Here is a 20,921-nt window from a genome sequence, read left to right as displayed (position 1 = left end):
TATTTCTCAGTCCGCTGCTATCTGCCATAGCAATGATAAGAGCTGAAGAACTGCTATAGAATGCTGAAATACATACAGCATACAAAGTCACCGAAGTCCATCCAATAGATGATGCTCAATAATAGGTGCCTTACCCAGGTCACTGTTCTCCCTTGCACTCTCAATACCATGGTTGCGCTGGAATCACTTGTGTCCTAATGTATGTACAATTCTGGTCGGCACTCTCCAGGGTTAGAGGTGGTGATAGAGACAAATGTTTATTGCAGTGTGAGGCCAGGTGGATACATGAATTAAATACTGTATCCCCATATGGCCTCAATGAAAATTTTGGCTTGAATTGTTTTCTTTAAATGTATATGACAGGTGAGAGGAATAGGGTGCTTTTTACCGGTTCTTATAACAAAATACTTTGGCATTTATGTATACAAGTATATTAATGAGTTATTGATATGTCCGATTATGAAACCCTAATGCAGATTGGTGGGCATGTTAAACTGCTTTTTAAACTTCTGTGTACATGTATTGTGGTGGAGGATGTAAGTCACATGATTATGCCCTTTCTTGTCGCCAGGCAACGGGAGTCCAGTACGGAACTTGGTGCGAGCGCTGGAGAGCGCTCGTCGCCGATGTGTGACGTCAATAGGGGACGACGGACGCCCGGAGCCCGGCGGCGTGGGACGGCGTCTATTCACCGGGGGAGTTATAAATGTTTGTTTTTTGTATTATGTATTATCCTGAAGACGATTAAACAATCGAAACGTTGATATCTACGGGGGCAGTCCCGTGTAATTTGTGGTAACAAGTCCCGTGAGTGCCGCCAGCCTACATTCCGTATATATATATATAGCACCAATTGCCTGTGCCCCCCCCCCCCCCCCCCCCGTTTTGCTCCCTTTGTTACTTGTAAGGAGAGTGGAGGTCCGGGCCAGCGTCTCCGCATGCACTGTGGAGAAGAGAAAAAGAAGAGAAAATGGCGCTGGTAAGCTGTGCGGCTAAGCCCCGCCCCTTCCCGGCGCGCTATAGTCCCACTAAAATTTGAAATATTATACTGGCGGGGGTACATACACAGTGCCCATGCACCCCTAATATGTATATTGCCAGTGTAAAACAAGGCTCTAGTAACTTGCTGCCCAGGGCGCTCCCCCCCCAGCGCCCTGCACCCTGAGAGTGCCGTTGGTGTGTGGGAGCATGGAGTGCAGCGCGACCGCTGCGCTGTACCTCCATTACTGAAGTCTTCGCCATCACTGAAGTCTTCTGTTCTTCTAATACTCACAGGCTTCTTTCTTCTGGCTTCTGTGAGGGGGGTGACGGCGCGGCTCTGGGAACAAGCAGCTAGGCGCACCAAGTGATCGAACCCTCTGGAGCTAATGGTGTCCAGTAGCCTAAGAAGCAGAGCCCTTAACTCAGAAGAAGTAGGTCTGACTTCTCTCCCCTCACTCCCACGCTGCAGGGAGCCTGTAGCCAGCAGGTCTCCCTGAAAATAAAAAAGCCTAACATAAAGTCTTTCCAGAGAAACTCAGTAGAGCTCCCCTAGTGTGTGTCCTGTCCCTCCTGGGCACAGAATTTAACTGGAGGAGGGGCATAGAGGGAGGAGCCAGTTCACACCCAGTAAAAGTCTTATAGTGTGCAAATGTCTCCTGCGGATCCCGTCTATACCCCATGGTCCTTTTGGAGTCCCCAGCATCCTCTAGGACGTAAGAGAAAAACAGCTAGTGAGCGAAATACTCGGAATGACCACCTTAGTACATCTGGTCCTGAGTGTTAGGTGGTACAACCATATTCCCATGCAAAATAATAACCTGCTTATTTTGGAAACATACAGTACATACATACAGTATATACAGTAGTATATCACAACATTTCTTTGGGGATTGTCCCTTTTCTGTGTATAAGTATTATATTATCTAAATAATATAAATCCACGCTATTTCTTATTATGGGTGCTTAAAAGTTCCTTGGGTTAGATGCAATTGAACGTCATATAGGGGGTCATTCCGAGTTGATCGTAGCTGTGCTATATTTAACACAGCTACGATCATTCACACTGACATGCGGGGGGACGCCCAGCACATGGCTAGTCTGCCCCGCATGTCAGTGCCGGTTCCCCCCCTGCAGAAGTGCAAAGGCATCGCACAGTGGCAATGCCTTTGCACTTCAAGAGTAAATCCCGACCAGCGCAGCTTTAGCGTGCTGGCCGGGAGCTACTCGTCGCTCCCAGTCCCGCAGTGGCTGCGTGTGATGTCACGCAGCCGCAGCGGCCCGTCTTCCCAACGGTTTGGCCACGCCTGCATTGGCCGGACCGCGCCCCCTAAGTGGCGGCTTAACGCCGCCGTCCAGCCCTCTCTTGCCTCTGCCTCAGAGGCGATCGCTAGGCAACGATGGCTGGCAAGCGCTGGCGCACTGCAGTACCGGCACATGTGCAGTTCCGACCCGATCGCTGCACTGCGAGAAACTGCAGCGAGTGATTGGGTCGGAATGACCCCCATAGTACATTAGGCTCATACAGTACATACAGGCTAATCATACTCGGAGGCTTACTGTACCTTGTTGTGTGTTTGTAGGATCTGTGTAATCACTCTGACATGTGGATAGTAAGTTTTAATTGAAGCCACTCTGAAACAAACATTCAAAATAATAAAATACATATATAAAACAATTAATGTATTTTATGAAACAAATTAGCTGCTAAAGTGGAATAAACATTAAAGGATCAAACCAATGCCTACATAAAAAGTGGTTATTTAACATGACTGGTCAGTAGACATTTAACAGTTCCACACCCAAACTAATACTTGCCTTTGGAAAAGTTATATGTAACCTATTCCCATGCATCCACTCTGGCCTACCCGATACACTGTAATGCAATATGGGGGAGAGAGATTGGGGGGTAGATTTATCAAAGCTTGGAGAGATAAAAGGGAGATGTATCAAATAATGGAGAAATAAAGTACCAACCAATCAACTCCTGTCATGTAACTAGTCAGTTAGAAACTGATTGGTTAGCACATTATCTAGCCACTTTATCTCTCTCCAAGTTTTGACACATCTCCCCTATTAAAGTAAGGGAGACCTTGGGAAATAGCAATCATAATATGATCAGATTAGGTATTAAGTTTCAAAAACATCATTATAAGGGTCCAACTAAGACTTAACTTTAGAAAAGCTAATTTCAACATGCTGAAACGAGCCCAAACGGACATGGGTGGTCATTCCGAGTTGATCGCGTCGTTATTTTTTTTCCGCAACGGAGCGATTAGTCGCTAATGCGCATGCGCAATGTCCGCAGTGCGACTGCGCCAAGTAAATTTGCTATTAAGTTATGTATTTTACTCACGGCATTACGAGGTTTTTTCTTCGTTCTGGTGATCGTAATGTGATTGACAGGAAATGGGTGTTTCTGGGCGGAAACTGGCCGTTTTATGGGAGTGTGTGAAAAAACGCTGCCGTTTCTGGGAAAAACGCGGGAGTGGCTGGAGAAACGGGGGAGTGCCTGGGCGAACACTGGGTGTGTTTGTGACGTCAAACCAGGAACGAAACTGACTGAACTGATCGCAGTGGCAGAGTAAGTCCCGAGCTACTCAGAAACTGCAAAGACATTTCTAATCGCAATTTAGAGAATCTTTTGTTCGCAATTTTGCTAAGCTAAGATTCACTCCCAGTAGGCGGCGGCTTAGCGTGTGCAATGGTGCTAAAAGCAGCTTGCGAGCGAACAACTCGGAATGAGGGCCATAGATTGGGAAATTCTGTTTCATGGTAAGAATATGGCTGAAATGTGGGATGCTTTTAAAATTTTGCTCGATAAGTACACTTATATGTTTATTCCATGGGCAGCAAACACAGGAGTATTAAATTAAAAGCTATATGGCTTAATAAAAACATTAAGGAAGAAATGGATAAATAGAGGTGGACTTTCAAAGGGTTTAAATCCGATGGGAAGACGGGGTCATTCCAGTATTACAAGGACTGTAACAAAAATTTAAAAAAGATATCAGAGCGGCTAAAATAGAAAACAAAAAGCGAATCGCCAGAGAGAGTAAAACAAAACCTAAAAAGTTTTTTAAATATATAAACGGCAAAAGGACAAATAAGGAAAATATAGGACCATTGAAGGGCGAGTTGGGTGTCTTGGTAAATGATGACAAACATAAAGCATATTAATTGAAGACATTTTTTTCATCCGTGTGTACTAGAGAGGACCAGTTGAGGGGAGTAGTGCACAACAAAAGCTGTGATAACATCTCGTTGCTAAGTACTTGGTTAAATGAGAAAGTAAATCTGGGAGAGACTAAGTAAAATTAAGATAAATAAATCCCCAGGTCCGGATGGACTTCACCCAAAGGTTCTTATAGAGCTTAACTCAGAACTAGCAAGGCCTTTATATTTGATTGTCTATGGGGGTCATTCCGAGTTGTTCGCTCGTTATTTTTATCTCGCAACGGAGCGGATTAGTCGCTAATGCGCATGCGCAATGTCCGCAGTGCGACTGCGCCAAGTAAATTTGCTATGCAGTTAGGTATTTTACTCACGGCATTACAAGGTTTTTTCTTCGTTCTGGTGATCGTAATGTGATTGACAGGAAGTGGGTGTTTCTGGGCGGGAAACTGGCCGTTTTATGGGTAGTGTGTGAAAAAACGCTGCAGTTTCTGGGAAAAACGCGGGAGTGGCTGGAGAAACGGGGAGTGTCTGGGCGAACGCTGGTGTGTTTGTGACGTCAAACCAGGAACGAAACTGACTGAACTGATCGCAGATGCCGAGTGAGTGTGGAGCTACTCAGAAACTGCTTAGAAGTGTCTATTCGCAATTTTGCTAATCTTTCGTTCGCAATTTTGATAAGCTAAGATTCACTCCAGTAGGCGGCGGCTTAGCGTGTGCAAAGCTGCTAAAAGCAGCTTGCGAGCGAACAACTCGGAATGACCCCCTATGATTCAGTTACTACATGCATGATACTGTAGGGCTGGCGAATAGCAGAGAAAGCCCCAATATTCAAACAACTGAATTAAATATCTTCCCAGTAACTATACACCAGTAATACCCCTTTCAGACATATGACCCGGGAATTACCCTGCTCAAGTTCCGGTATTTTCTCTCCAGCAAAAACCCGGGTTTTTCTTCAGACCCCCTTTCATACTACACCACAGACCCGGGAAATTCCCGGGTTGGCCCCTTTCAGACATAAGCTGGATTTTTCAGTTTTTAAGGCAGTGTCATCATTTTAAGGGGACGGTTTGCAGGTACATAATTATGAGGTCATGCAAAGAGGAGGGCAGGCTATTAAATTCCATGTTAGGAATACAGTAATTTCATATTTATATACCAATAAATAGAACACCAGTTTTTATTTTCCAAAAATGTTTATTTTAGAAAGAATACGTTTTTTTTCAACTTGTAAAACGTGTGTGCACATCTTTTGCATCTTTAATGAGATCCTCCCAATTATGAGGACATATATGGTATAGTACAAAAACTTTTTAGGAATGACAGGCGCATTACACCCACTTTAGCCATAACATAAAAGTGCTGCTGTATTGCAGTGCAAAAATAAGATTTTACTTACCGATAAATCTATTTCTCGTAGTCCGTAGTGGATGCTGGGACTCCGTCAGGACCATGGGGGATTAGCGGCTCCGCAGGAGACAGGGCACAAAAATAAAAGCTTTAGGACTAGGTGGTGTGCACTGGCTCCTCCCCCTATGACCCTCCTCCAAGCCTCAGTTAGGATACGGTGCCCGGACGAGCGTACACAATAAGGAAGGATTTTGAATCCCGGGTAAGACTCATACCAGCCACACCAATCACACCGTACAACTTGTGATCTGAACCCAAGTTAACAGTATGACAAACGTAGGAGCCTCTGAACAGACGGCTCACAACAATAACAACCCCGATTTTTTTGTAACAATAACTATGGTACAAGTATTGCAGACAATCCGCACTTGGGATGGGCGCCCAGCATCCACTACGGACTACGAGAAATAGATTTATCGGTAAGTAAAATCTTATTTTCCTCTGACGTCCTAGTGGATGCTGGGACTCCGTCAGGACCATGGGGATTATACCAAAGCTCCCAAACGGGGCGGAGAGTGCGGATGACTCTGCAGCACCGAATGAGAGAACTCCAGGTCCTCTTTAGCCAGGGTATCAAATTTGTAGAATTTTACAAACGTGTTCTCCCCCGACCACGTAGCTGCTCGGCAGAGTTGTAATGCCGAGACCCCTCGGGCAGCCGCCCAAGATGAGCCCACCTTCCTTGTGGAATGGGCCTTGATAGATTTAGGCTGTGGCAGGCCTGCCACAGAATGTGCAAGTTGAATTGTGCTACAAATCCAACGAGCAATCGTCTGCTTAGAAGCAGGAGCACCCAGTTTGTTGGGTGCATACAGTATAAACAGCGAGTCAGATTTTCTGACTCCAGCCGTCCTTGAATATATATATTTTCAATGCCCTGACAACGTCCAGCAACTTGGAATCCTCCAAATCGCTAGTAGCCGCAGGCACCACAAATAGGCTGGTTCAGGTGAAACGCTGAAACCACCTTAGGCAGAAACTGAGGACGCGTCCGCAGTTCTGCCCTGTCCCGAATGGAAAATCAGATATGGGCTTTGGCCCTCATTCCGAGTTGATCGGTCGCAAGGCGAATTTAGCAGAGTTACACACGCTAAGCCGCCGCCTACTGGGAGTGAATCTTAGCTTCTTAAAATTGCGACCGATGTATTCGCAATATTGCGATTACTAACTACTTAGCAGTTTCAGAGTAGCTTCAGACTTACTCTGCCTGTGCGATCAGTTCAGTGCTTGTCGTTCCTGGTTGACGTCACAAACACACCCAGCGTTCGCCCAGGGCACTCCCACCGTTTCTCCGGCCACTCCTGCGTTTTTTCCGGAAACGGTAGCGTTTTCAGCCACACGCCCCTGAAACGCCGTGTTCCGCCCAGTAACACCCATTTCCTGTCAATCACATTACGATCGCCGGAGCGAAGAAAAAGCCGTGAGTAAAAATACTATCTCCATTGTAAAATTACTTGGCGCAGTCGCAGTGCGAATATTGCGCATGCGTACTAAGCGGAATTTCACTGCGATGCGATGAAAAATACCGAGCGATCAACTCGGAATGAGGGCCTTTATACGATAAAGCCGCCAATTCTGACACTCTCCTGGCTGAAGCCAGGGCCAGTAGCATGGTTACTTTCCATGTAAGATATTTCAAATCCACCGATTTGAGTGGCTCAAAACCAATGGGATTTGAGAAAATCCAAAACTACATTAAGATCCCACGGAGCCACTGGGGGCACAACTGGGGGCTGTATATGTAGTACTCCTTTTACAAAAGTCTTGACTTCAGGAACTGAAGCCAATTCTTTCTGGAAGAAAATCGACAGGGCCGAAATTTGAACCTTAATGGACCCTAATTTGAGGCCCATAGACAATCCTGTTTGCAGGAAATGTAGGAATCGACCCAGTTGAAATTCCTCCGTCGGGGCCTTCCTGGCCTCACACCACGCAACATATTTTCTCCAAATGCGGTGATAATGTTGTGCAGTCACCTCCTTCCTGGCTTTTACCAGGGTAGGGATGACCTCTTCCGGAATGCCTTTTTCCCTTAGAATTCGGCGTTCAAACCGCCATGCCGTCAAACGCAGCCGCGGTAAGTCTTGGAATAGACACGGTCCCTGCTGAAGCAGGTCCCGTCTTATAGGTAGAGGCCACGGATCTTCCGTGAGCATCTCCTGAAGTTCCGGGTACCAAGTTCTTCTTGGCCAATCCGGAGCCACGAGTATCGTTCTTACTCCCCTGTGCCGTATAATTCTCAGTACTTTTGGTATGAGAGGCAGAGGAGGAAACACATACACTGACTGGAACACCCATGGTGTTACCAGAGCGTCCACAGCTATTGCCTGAGGGTCTCTTGACCTGGCGCAATACCTGTCCAGTTTTTTGTTGAGGCGGGACGCCATCATATCCACCTTTGGTTTTTCCCAACGGTTCACAATCATGTGGAAGACTTCTGATGAAGTCCCCACTCTCCCGGGTGTAGATCGTGTCTGCTGAGGAAGTCCGCTTCCCAGTTGTCCACTCCCGAATGAACACTGCTGACAGTGCTATCACATGATCTTCCGCCCAGCGAAGAATCCTTGCAGCTTCTGCCATTGCCCTCCTGCTTCTTGTGCCGCCCTGTCTGTTTACCGTGGGCGACTGCCGTGATGTTGTCCGACTGGATCAACACCGGCTGACCCTGAAGCAGGGGTTTTGCCAGGCTTAGAGCATTGTAAATCGCTCTTAGCTCCAGTATATTTATGTGAAGAGACATCTCCAGGCTTGACCACACTCCCTGGAAGTTTCTTCCCTGTGTGACCGCTCCCCAGCCTCTCAGACTGGCATCCGTGGTCACCAGGACCCAGTCCTGTATGCCGAATCTGCGGCCCTCTAACAGATGAGCACTCTGCAACCACCACAGAAGAGACACCCTTGTCCGTGGAGACAAAGTTATCCGCTGATGCATCTGCAGATGCGATCCGGACCATTTGTCCAGCAGATCCCACTGAAAAGTTCGTGCGTGGAATCTGCCGAATGGAATCGCTTCGTAAGAAGCCACCCATTTTTCCCAGGACTCTTGTGCATTGATGCACAGACACTTTCCTGGTTTTAGGAGGTTCCTGACAAGTTCGGATAACTCCCTGGCTTTCTCCTCCGGAAGAAACACCTTTTTCTGAACCGTGTCCAGAATCATTCCCAGGAACAGCAGACGTGTCGTCGGGGTCAATTGAGATTTTGGAAAATTCAGAATCCACCCGTGCTGTTGCAGCACTACTTGGGTTAGTGCTACTACGTCCCCCAGCTGTTCTCTGGACCTTGCCCTTATCAGGAGATCGTCCAAGTAAGGGATAATTAATACGCCTTTTCTTCGCAGAAGAAACATCATTTCGGCCATTACCTTGGTAAAGACCCGAGGTGCCGTGGACAATCCAAACGGCAGCGTCTGAAACTGATAATGACAGTTTTGCACCACGAACCTGAGGTACCCTTGATGTGAAGGGCAAATTGGGACATGCAGGTAAGCATCCTTGATGTCCAGGGACACCATAAAGTCCCCTTCTTCCAGATTCGCTATCACTGCTCTGAGTGACTCCATCTTGAACTTGAATTTTTGTATGTACAGGTTCAAAGATTTCAGATTTAGAATAGGTCTTACCGAGCCGTCCGGCTTCGGTACCACAAATAGTGTGGAATAATACCCCTTTCCCTGTTGTACGAGGGGTACCTTGACTATCACCTGCTGAGAATACAGCTTGTGAATGGCTTCCAATACCGTCGCCCTGTCTGAGGGAGACGTTGGCAGAGCAGACTTTAGGAACCGGCGAGGGGGAGACTTCTCGAATTCCAACCTGTAACCCTGAGATACTACCTGCAGGATCCAGGGGTCCACCTGTGAGTGAGCCCACTGTGCGCTGAAATTCTTGAGTCGACCCCCCACCGCCCCTGAGTCCGCTTGTAAAGCCCCAACGTCATGCTGAGGGCTTTGCAGAAGCCGGGGAGGGCTTCTGCTCCTGGGAGGGAGCTGCTTGGTGCACTCTCTTACCCTTTCCTTTGCCTCGGGGCAGATATGACTGTCCTTTTGCCCGCTTGTTCTTATAGGAACGAAAGGACTGCGGCTGAAAAGACGGTGTCTTTTTCTGTTGGGAGGGGACCTGAGGTAAAAAGGTGGATTTCCCGGCTGTTGCCGTGGCCACCAAATCCGATAGACCGACCCCAAATAATTCCTCCCCTTTATACGGCAATACTTCCATATGCCGTTTGGAATCCGCATCACCTGACCACTGTCGCGTCCATAAACTTCTTCTGGCAGATATGGACATCGCACTTACTCTCGATGCCAGAGTGCAAATATCCCTCTGAGCATCTCGCATATAAAGAAAAGCATCCTTTAATTGCTCTATAGTCAATAAAATACTGTCCCTATCCAGGGTATCAATATTTTCAGTCAGGGAATCCGACCAAACCACCCCAGCACTGCACATCCATGCAGAGGCGATGGCTGGTCGCAGTATAACACCAGTATGAGTGTATATACTTTTCAGGGTAGTTTCCAGCCTCCTATCAGCTGGATCCTTGAGGGCGGCCGTTTCAGGAGACGGTAACGCCACTTGTTTTGATAAGCTTGTGAGTGCCTTATCCACCCTAGGGGGTGTTTCCCAGCGCGCCCTAACCTCTGGCGGGAAAGGATATAATGCCAATAACTTCTTTGAAATTAGCAGTTTTCTATCGGGGTTAACCCACGCTTCATTCAATTCCTCTGATTCAGGAAAAACTACAGGTAGTTTTTTCAGACCCCACATAATACCCCTTTTTGTGGTACTTGCAGTATCAGAGATATGCAAAGCCTCCTTCATTGCCGTGATCATATAACGTGTGGCCCTACTGGAAAATATGTTTGTTTCTTCACCGTCGACACTAGATTCGGTGTCCGTGTCTGGGTCTGTGTCGACCGACTGAGGTAAAGGGCGTTTTACAGCCCCTGACGGTGTCTGAGACGCCTGGACAGGTACTAACTGGTTTGCCGGCCGTCTCATGTCGTCAACTGATTTTTGTAACGTGCTGACATTATCACGTAATTCCATAAACAAAGCCATCCATTCCGGTGTCGACTCCCTAGGGGGTGACATCACCATTACCGGCAATTGCTCCGCCTCCACACCAACATCGTCCTCATACATGTCGACACACACGTACCGACACACAGCAGACACACAGGGAATGCTCTTATCGAAGACAGGACCCCACTAGCCCTTTGGGGAGACAGAGGGAGAGTTTGCCAGCACACACCCAAGCGCTATAAATATATAGGAACAACCCTATAGAAGTGTTGTTTCCTTTATAGCAGCTTAATATATCAATATCGCCAAAAAAGTGCCCCCCCTCTCTGTTTTTTTACCCTGTTTCTGTAGTGCAGTGCAGGGGAGAGTCCTGGGAGCCTTCCTCGCAGCGGAGCTGTGCAGGAAAATGGCGCTGTGTGCTGAGGAGATAGGCCCCGCCCCCTATTTTGGCGGGCTCTTCTCCCGGTGTTTGTGAGACCTGGCAGGGGTTAAATACATCCATATAGCCCCAGGGGCTATATGTGATGTATTTTTAGCCAGAACAAGGTATTATCATTGCTGCCCAGGGCGCCCCCCCCAGCGCCCTGCACCCTCAGTGACCGCTGGTGTGAAGTGTGCTGACAACAATGGCGCACAGCTGCAGTGCTGTGCGCTACCTCATGAAGACTGAAAAGTCTTCTGCCGCCGGTTTCTGGACCTCTTCACTTTTCGGCATCTGCAAGGGGGTCGGCGGCGCGGCTCCGGGACCGGACTCCATGGCTGGGCCTGTGTTCGATCCCTCTGGAGCTAATGGTGTCCAGTAGCCTAAGAAGCCAATCCATCCTGCACGCAGGTGAGTTCACTTCTTCTCCCCTAAGTCCCTCGTTGCAGTGAGCCTGTTGCCAGCAGGACTCACTGAAAATAAAAAAAACCTAATAACTTTTTCTAAGCAGCTCTTTAGGAGAGCCACCTAGATTGCACCCTGCTCGGACGGGCACAAAAACCTAACTGAGGCTTGGAGGAGGGTCATAGGGGGAGGAGCCAGTGCACACCACCTAGTCCTAAAGCTTTTATTTTTGTGCCCTGTCTCCTGCGGAGCCGCTAATCCCCCATGGTCCTGACGGAGTCCCAGCATCCACTAGGACGTCAGAGAAAAGTAGTTTTGCCGAAGGGCATGGTGTATCACAAGGGTCTTAAACCTTTGCCCTGCAGCTGTTATGGAACTTCAGTTCCCAGCATGCCCATCCACATTTTAGATTTTAGCCCATGCTAAACGGTGGCAGAAAATGCTGGGAAGTGTAGTTCCATAACAGCTGCAGGGCAATGGTTGAAGACCCCTGTTCTACATAAAAAAAAAGTGCTGCGGTATTGCAGTGAAAAATAGAAACGAGATAATCATAAGACCAAGGTGTATGATGTACTCATAATTATGAGCGTATGCGCAATACCTGAATTTTTTTAAGACAAACTTACACATTTTAAACATACGTATTTCACAAACAAAACATTAAACAAAAATAAAGTTATGGGTACAATACCCAACCAATAAACATAGAACAAACATTTACTGTATGTGCACAGTATACATTAGAGAATTTGGTACTGTGGTTTATTGCTGGGAGTAGATTCCTCTGGAGTTGTACTAGATAATGAATCTCCAAATTCTGGACCTCTCGGTCTATTCTTCAATGTATTCGAGGTCGAATTAAAGGATGTTGGAGACTGGGCTTGCTGCGCAAACTGGTGAGTATCCCCAAAAGTGGTGGGAGACTGGGCTTGCTGCGCAAACTGGTGAGTATCCCCAAAAGAGGTGGGAGACTGGGCTTGCTGCATATACTGGGATCTAGGCCCAAAATATGGTGGAGACTGGGCTTGTTGCATATACTGGGATATAGGCCCAAAAGATGGGGGAGACTGGCCTTGCTGGTAGAGATGTGCACCGGAAATTTTTCGGGTTTTGTGTTTTGGTTTTGGGTTCGGTTCCGCGGCCGTGTTTTGGGTTCGAACGCGTTTTGGCAAAACCTCACCGAATTTTTTTTGTCGGATTCGGGTGTGTTTTGGATTCGGGTGTTTTTTTCAAAAAACCCTAAAAAACAGCTTAAATCATAGAATTTGGGGGTCATTTTGATCCCAAAGTATTATTAACCTCAAAAACCATAATTTCCACTCATTTTCAGTCTATTCTGAACACCTCACACCTCACAATATTATTTTTAGTCCTAAAATTTGCACCGAGGTCGCTGGATGACTAAGCTAAGCGACCCAAGTGGCCGACACAAACACCTGGCCCATCTAGGAGTGGCACTGCAGTGTCACGCAGGATGGCCCTTCCAAAAAACACTCCCCAAACAGCACATGATGCAAAGAAGAAAAAAAAGAGGCGCAATGAGGTAGCTGTGTGAGTAAGCTAAGCGACCCTAGTGGCCGACACAAACACCTGGCCCATCTAGGAGTGGCACTGCAGTGTCACGCAGGATGGCCCTTCCAAAAAACACTCCCCAAACAGCACATGACGCAAAGAAAAAAGAGGTGCAATGAGGTAGCTGTGTGACTAAGCTCAGCGACCCAAGTGGCCGACACAAACACCTGGCCCATCTAGGAGTGGCACTGCAGTGTCACGCAGGATGGCCCTTCCAAAAAACACTCCCCAAACAGCACATGATGCAAAGAAAAAAAGAGGCGCAATGAGGTAGCTGAGTGACTAAGCTCAACGACCCAAGTGGCCGACACAAACACCTGGCCCATCTAGGAGTGGCACTGCAGTGTCACGCAGGCTGGCCCTTCAAAAAACTACTCCCCAAACAGCACATGACGCAAAGAAAAAAAGAGGCGCAATGAGGTAGCTGTGTGAGTAAGCTAAGCGACCCTAGTGGCCGACACAAACACCTGGCCCATCTAGGAGTGGCACTGCAGTGTCACGCAGGATGGCCCTTCAAAAAACACTCCCCAAACAGCACATGACGCAAAGAAGAAAAAAAAGAGGCGCAATGAGGTAGCTGTGTGAGTAAGCTAAGCGACCCTAGTGGCCGACACAAACACCTGGCCCATCTAGGAGTGGCACTGCAGTGTCACGCAGGATGGCCCTTCAAAAAAATACTCCCCAAACAGCACATGACGCAAAGAAAAATTAAAGAAAAAAGAGGTGCAAGATGGAATTGTCCTTGGGCCCTCCCACCCACCCTTATGTTGTATAAACAGGACATGCACACTTTAACCAACCCATCATTTCAGTGACAGGGTCTGCCACACGACTGTGACTGAAATGACGGGTTGGTTTGGACCCCCACCAAAAAAGAAGCAATTAATCTCTCCTTGCACAAACTGGCTCTACAGAGGCAAGATGTCCACCTCATCATCATCCTCCGATATATCACCGTGTACATCCTCCTCCTCACAGATTATCAATTCGTCCCCACTGGAATCCACCATCTCAGCTCCCTGTGTACTACTTTGTGGAGGCAATTGCTGCTGGTCAATGTCTCCACGGAGGAATTGATTATAATTCATTTTAATGAACATCATCTTCTCCACATTTTCTGGATGTAACCTCGTACGCCGATTGCTGACAAGGTGAGCGGCGGCACTAAACACTCTTTCGGAGTACACACTTGTGGGAGGGCAACTTAGGTAGAATAAAGCCAGTTTGTGCAAGGGCCTCCAAATTGCCTCTTTTTCATGCCAGTATAAGTACGGACTGTCTGACGTGCCTACTTGGATGCGGTCACTCATATAATCCTCCACCATTCTTTCAATGGGGAGAGAATCATATGCAGTGACAGTAGACGACATGTCCGTAATCGTTGTCAGGTCCTTCAGTCCGGACCAGATGTCAGCATCAGCAGTCGCTCCAGACTGCCCTGTATCACCGCCAGCGGGTGGGCTCGGAATTCTGAGCCTTTTCCTCGCACCCCCAGTTGCGGGAGAATGTGAAGGAGGAGATGTTGACAGGTCGCGTTCCGCTTGACTTGACAATTTTGTCACCAGCAGTTCTTTGAACCCCAGCAGACTTGTGTCTGCCGGAAAGAGAGATCCAAGGTAGGTTTTAAATCTAGGATCGAGCACGGTGGCCAAAATGTAGTGCTCTGATTTCAACAGATTGACCACCCGTGAATCCTTGTTAAGCGAATTAAGGGCTCCATCCACAAGTCCCACATGCCTAGCGGAATCGCTCTGTGTTAGCTCCTCCTTCAATGTCTCCAGCTTCTTCTGCAAAAACCTGACTCAGGCTGGCAGTGTCTGAACTGACTTCACGTGTGGCAAGTTCAAAAGGTTGCAGAACCTTGCACAACGTTGAAATCATTCTCCACTGCGCTTGAGACAGGTGCATTCCACCTCCTATATCGTGCTCAGTTGTATAGGCTTGAATGGCCTTTTGCTGCTCCTCCAACCTCTGAAGCATATAGAGGGTTGAATTCCACCTCGTTACCACTTCTTGCTTCAGATGATGGCAGGGCAGGTTCAGGCGTTTTTGGTGGTGCTCCAGTCTTCTGTACGTGGTGCCTGTACGCCGAAAGTGTCCCGCAATTCTTCTGGCCACCGACAGCATCTCTTGCACGCCCCTCTCGTTTTTTAAATAATTCTGCACCACCAAATTCAAGGTATGTGCAAAACATGGGACGTGCTGGAATTTGCCCATATTTAATGCACACACAATATTGCTGGCGTTGTCCGATGCCACAAATCCACAGGAGAGTCCAATTGGGGTAAGCCATTCTGCGATGATCTTCCTCAGTTGCCGTAAGAGGTTTTTAGCTGTGTGCGTATTCTGGAAAGCGGTGATACAAAGCGTAGCCTGCCTAGGAAAGAGTTGGCGTTTGCAAGATGCTGCTACTGGTGCCGCCGCTGCTGTTCTTGCGGCGGGAGTCCATACATCTACCCAGTGGGCTGTCACAGTCATATAGTCCTGAGCCTTCCCTGCTCCACTTGTCCACATGTCCGTGGTTAAGTGGACATTGGGTACAACTGCATTTTTTAGGACACTGGTGAGTCTTTTTCTGAGGTCTGTGTACATTTTCGGTATCGCCTGCCTAGAGAAATGGAACCTAGATGGTATTTGGTACCGGGGACACAGTACCTCCAACAAGTCTCTAGTTGCCTCTGCAGTAATGATGGATACCGGAACCACGTTTCTCACCGCCCAGGATGCCAAGGCCTCAGTTATCCGCTTTCCAGCAGGATGACTGCTGTGATATTTCATCTTCCTCGCAAAGGACTGTTGGACAGTCAATTGCTTGGTGGAAGTAGTAAAAGTGGTCTTACGACTTCCCCTCTGGGATGACCATCGACTCCCAGCAGCAACAACAGCAGCGCCAGCAGCAGTAGGCGTTACACGCAAGGATGCATCGGAGGAATCCCAGGCAGGAGAGGACTCGTCAGAATTGCCAGTGACATGGCCTGCAGGACTATTGGCATTCCTGGGGAAGGAGGAAATTGACACTGAGGGAGTTGGTGGGGTGGTTTGCGTGAGCTTGGTTACAAGAGGATGGGATTTACTGGTCAGTGGACTGCTTCCGCTGTCGCCCAAAGTTTTTGAACTTGTCACTGACTTATGATGAATGCGCTGCAGGTGACGTATAAGGGAGGATGTTCCGAGGTGGTTAACGTCCTTACCCCTACTTATTACAGCTTGACAAAGGCAACACACGGCTTGACAAATGTTGTCCGCATTTCTATTGAAATACTTCCACACCGAAGAGCTGATTTTTTTTGTATTTTCACCAGGCATGTCAATGGCCATATTCCTCCCACGGACAACAGGTGTCTCCCCGGGTGCCTGACTTAAACAAACCACCTCACCATCAGAATCCTCCTTGTCAATTTCCTCCCCAGCGCCAGCAACACCCATATCCTCCTCATCCTGGTGTACTTCAACACTGACATCTTCAATCTGACTATCAGGAACTGGACTGCGGGTGCTCCTTCCAGCACTTGCAGGGGGCGTGCAAATGGTGGAAGGCGCATGCTCTTCACGTCCAGTGTTGGGAAGGTCAGGCATCGCAACCGACACAATTGGACTCTCCTTGTGGATTTGGGATTTCGAAGAACGCACAGTTCTTTGCTGTGCTTTTGCCAGCTTGAGTCTTTTCATTTTTCTAGCGAGAGGCTGAGTGCTTCCATCCTCATGTGAAGCTGAACCACTAGCCATGAACATAGGCCAGGGCCTCAGCCGTTCCTTGCCACTCCGTGTGGTAAATGGCATATTGGCAAGTTTACGCTTCTCCTCCGACAATTTTATTTTAGATTTTTGAGTCCTTTTTTTACTGATATTTGGTGTTTTGGATTTTACATGCTCTGTACTATGACATCGGGCATCGGCCTTGGCAGACGACGTTGATGGAATTTCATCGTCTCGGCCATGACTAGTGGCAGCAGCTTCAGCACGAGGTGGAAGTGGATCTTGATCTTTCCCTATTTTTGGAACCTGAACATTTTTGTTCTCCATATTTTAATAGGCACAACTAAAAGGCACCTCAGGTAAACAATGGAGATGGATGGATACTAGTATACTTATGGATGACGAGCGACTGCCGACACAGAGGTAGCTACAGCCGTGGACTTCCGTACTGTGTCTGCTGCTAATATAGACTGGATGATAATGAGATAAAATTAAAATATATATATATATCACACTAGTACTGCAGCCGGACAGGTATATATTATGTAATGACGGACCTGCTGGACACTGTCAGCACTGCAGACTCCTAAAGTAAGCTACTAGTATCAAGAAGATAGAAAAAAAAAAAAAAAACACGGGTAGGTGGTATACAATTATGGATGGACGAGCGACTGCCGACACAGAGGTAGCTACAGCCGTGGACTACCGTACTGTGTCTGCTGCTAATATAGACTGGATGATAATGAGATAAAATTAAAATATATATATATATCACACTAGTACTGCAGCCGGACAGGTATATATTATGTAATGACGGACCTGCTGGACACTGTCTGTCAGCACTGCAGACTCCTAAAGTAAGCTACTAGTATCAAGAAGATAGAAAAAAAAAAAACACGGGTAGGTGGTATACAATTATGGATGGACGAGCGACTGCCGACACAGAGGTAGCTACAGCCGTGGACTTCCGTACTGTGTCTGCTGCTAATATAGACTGGATGATAATGAGATAAAATTAAAATATATATATATATCACACTAGTACTGCAGCCGGACAGGTATATATTATGTAATGACGGACCTGCTGGACACTGTCTGTCAGCACTGCAGACTCCTAAAGTAAGCTACTAGTATCAAGAAGATAGAAAAAAAAAAAAACCACGGGTAGGTGGTATACAATTATGGATGGACGAGCGACTGCCGACACAGAGGTAGCTACAGCCGTGGACTACCGTACTGTGTCTGCTGCTAATATAGACTGGATGATAATGAGATAAAATTAAAATATATATATCACACTAGTACTGCAGCCGGACAGGTATATATTATGTAATGACGGACCTGCTGGACACTGTCTGCAGAATGCGTTTATAAAAACACCACACGACGAGTGTTTAACTTTTTCAGGCAGACAATCACAATATACTGGTGGTCAGCAGACAATCACAATATACTGGTGGTCAGTGGTCACTGGTCAGTCACACTGGCAGTGGCACTCTGGCAGCAAAAGTGTGCACTGTACTTAAAATATGTACTACTGCTATAACTGCTCCCCAGTCTCCCCCACAATTAAGCTGTGTGAGCAGTGAGCACTCAGCACAGTCAGATAATGATATACAGTATTACATATGATGCAGCACACTGGGCTGAGCACAGATATGGTATGTGACTGTGTCACACTGTGTATCGTTTTTTTTCAGGCAGAGAACGGATTAATTAAACTGGTGGTGGTCACTGGTCACACTATCAGCAAGTAGTACTCCGTCCTAAGCAGACAATCACAATATACTGGTGGTCAGTGTGGTCACTGGTCAGTCACACTGGCAGTGTGGCACTCTGGCAGCAAAAGTGTGCACTGTACTTAAAATAAGATTTTACTTACCAATAAATCTATTTCTCGTAGTCCGTAGTGGATGCTGGGGACTCCGTCAGGACCATGGGGAATAGCGGCTCCGCAGGAGACAGGGCACAAAAGTAAAAGCTTTAGGATCAGGTGGTGTGCACTGGCTCCTCCCCCTATGACCCTCCTCCAAGCCTCAGTTAGGATACTGTGCCCGGACGAGCGTACACAATAAGGAAGGATCTTGAATCCCGGGTAAGACTCATACCAGCCACACCAATCACACTGTACAACCTGTGATCTGAACCCAGTTAACAGCATGATAACAGCGGAGCCTCTGAAAAGATGGCTCACAACAATAATAACCCGATTTTTGTACCAATAACTATGTACAAGTATTGCAGACAATCCGCACTTGGGATGGGCGCCCAGCATCCACTACGGACTACGAGAAATAGATTTATCGGTAAGTAAAATCTTATTTTCTCTGACGTCCTAGTGGATGCTGGGGACTCCGTCAGGACCATGGGGATTATACCAAAGCTCCCAAACGGGCGGGAGAGTGCGGATGACTCTGCAGCACCGAATGAGAGAACTCCAGGTCCTCTTTAGCCAGGGTATCAAATTTGTAGAATTTTACAAACGTGTTCTCCCCCGACCACGTAGCTGCTCGGCAGAGTTGTAATGCCGAGACCCCTCGGGCAGCCGCCCAGGATGAGCCCACCTTCCTTGTGGAATGGGCATTTACATATTTTGGCTGTGGCAGGCCTGCCACAGAATGTGCAAGCTGAATTGTACTACACATCCAACTAGCAATCGTCTGCTTAGAAGCAAGAGCACCCAGTTTGTTGGGTGCATACAGGATAACAGCAAGTCAGTTTTCCTGACTCCAGCCGTCCTGGAAACCGATATTTTCAGGGCCCTGACAACATCTAGCAACTTGGAGTCCTCCAAGTCCCTAGTAGCCGCAGGTACCACAATAAGCTGGTTCAGGTGAAACGCTGACACCACCTTAGGGAGAAACTGGGGACGAGTCCGCAGCTCTGCCCTGTCCGAATGGACAATCAGATATGGGCTTTTGTGAGACAAAGCCGCCAATTCTGACACTCGCCTGGCCGAGGCCAGGGCCAACATCATGGTCACTTTCCATGTGAGATATTTCAAATCCACAGATTTGAGCGGTTTAAACCAATGTGATTTGAGGAATCCCAGCACTACGATGAGATCCCACAGTGCCACTGGAGGCACAAAAGGGGGTTGTATATGCAGTACTCCCTTGACAAACTTCTGGACTTCAGGAACTGAAGCCAATTCTTTCTGGAAGAAAATCGACAGGGCCGAAATTTGAACCTTAATGGACCCCAATCTGAGGCCCATAGACACTCCTGTTTGCAGGAAATGCAGGAATCGACCGAGTTGAAATTTCTTCGTGGAGCCTTCCTGGCCTCACACCACGCAACATATTTTCGCCACATGTGGTGATAATGTTGTGCGGTCACGTCCTTCCTGGCTTTGACCAGGGTAGGAATGACCTCTTCCGGAATGCCTTTTTCCCTTAGGATCCGGCGTTCAACCGCCATGCCGTCAAACGCAGCCGCGGTAAGTCTTGGAACAAACATGGTACGTGCTGAAGCAAGTCCCTTCTTAGCGGCAGAGGTCATGAGTCCTCTGTGAGTATCTCTTGAAGTTCCGGGTACCAAGTCCTTCTTGGCCAATCCGGAGCCACGAGTATAGTTCTTACTCCTCTACGTCTTATAATTCTCAATACCTTGGGTATGAGAAGCAGAGGAGGAAACACATACACCGACTGGTACGCCCACGGTGTTACCAGAACGTCCACAGCTATTGCCTGAAAGTCTCTTGACCTGGCGCAATACCTGTCCAGTTTTTTGTTCAGGCGGGACGCCATCATGTACACCTTTGGTCTTTCCCAACGGTTCACAATCATGTGGAAAACTTCCCGATGAAGTCCCCACTCTCCCGGGTGGAGGTCGTGCCTGCTGAGGAAGTCTGCTTCCCAGTTGTCCACTCCCGGAATGAACACTGCTGACAGTGCTATCACATGATTTTCCGCCCAGCGAAAAATCCTTGCAGTTTTTGCCATTGCCCTCCTGCTTCTTGTGCCGCCCTGTCTGTTTACGTGGGCGACTGCCGTGATGTTGTCCCACTGGATCAATACCGGCTGACCTTGAAGCAGAGGTCTTGCTAAGCTTAGAGCATTATAAATTGCCCTTAGCTCCAGTATATTTATGTGGAGAAAAGTCTCCAGACTTGATCACACTCCCTGGAAATTTTTTTTTTTCCTTGTGTGACTGCTCCCCAGCCTCTCAGGCTGGCCTCCGTGGTCACCAGCATCCAATCCTGAATGCCGAATCTGCGGCCCTCTAGAAGATGAGCA

The 20,921-nt window shown here is 47.7% G+C and overlaps 1 protein-coding gene across 7 annotated transcripts in view; it reads right to left on the bottom strand.

The window, feature by feature from the left end:
- The window catches only part of KCNU1 (potassium calcium-activated channel subfamily U member 1), a 513,844-nt gene that overhangs the window by 260,423 nt on the left and 232,500 nt on the right, over positions 1-20,921 (bottom strand). For all 7 annotated transcript variants that reach the window (XM_063925441.1, XM_063925446.1, XM_063925442.1 and 4 more), the window contains one exon: positions 2,544-2,613. In XM_063925441.1, coding sequence (XP_063781511.1) covers positions 2,544-2,613 — 70 coding nt within the window. The remainder of the gene's footprint in view (positions 1-2,543; positions 2,614-20,921) is intronic.

This window comes from Pseudophryne corroboree, chromosome 6, assembly GCF_028390025.1.
Source record: "Pseudophryne corroboree isolate aPseCor3 chromosome 6, aPseCor3.hap2, whole genome shotgun sequence".
NCBI classification, from domain to species: Eukaryota; Metazoa; Chordata; class Amphibia; order Anura; family Myobatrachidae; genus Pseudophryne; species Pseudophryne corroboree.
The sequence above is the reverse complement of the archived record's forward strand: the minus strand, read 5'-3'. Positions and strand labels throughout refer to the sequence as shown.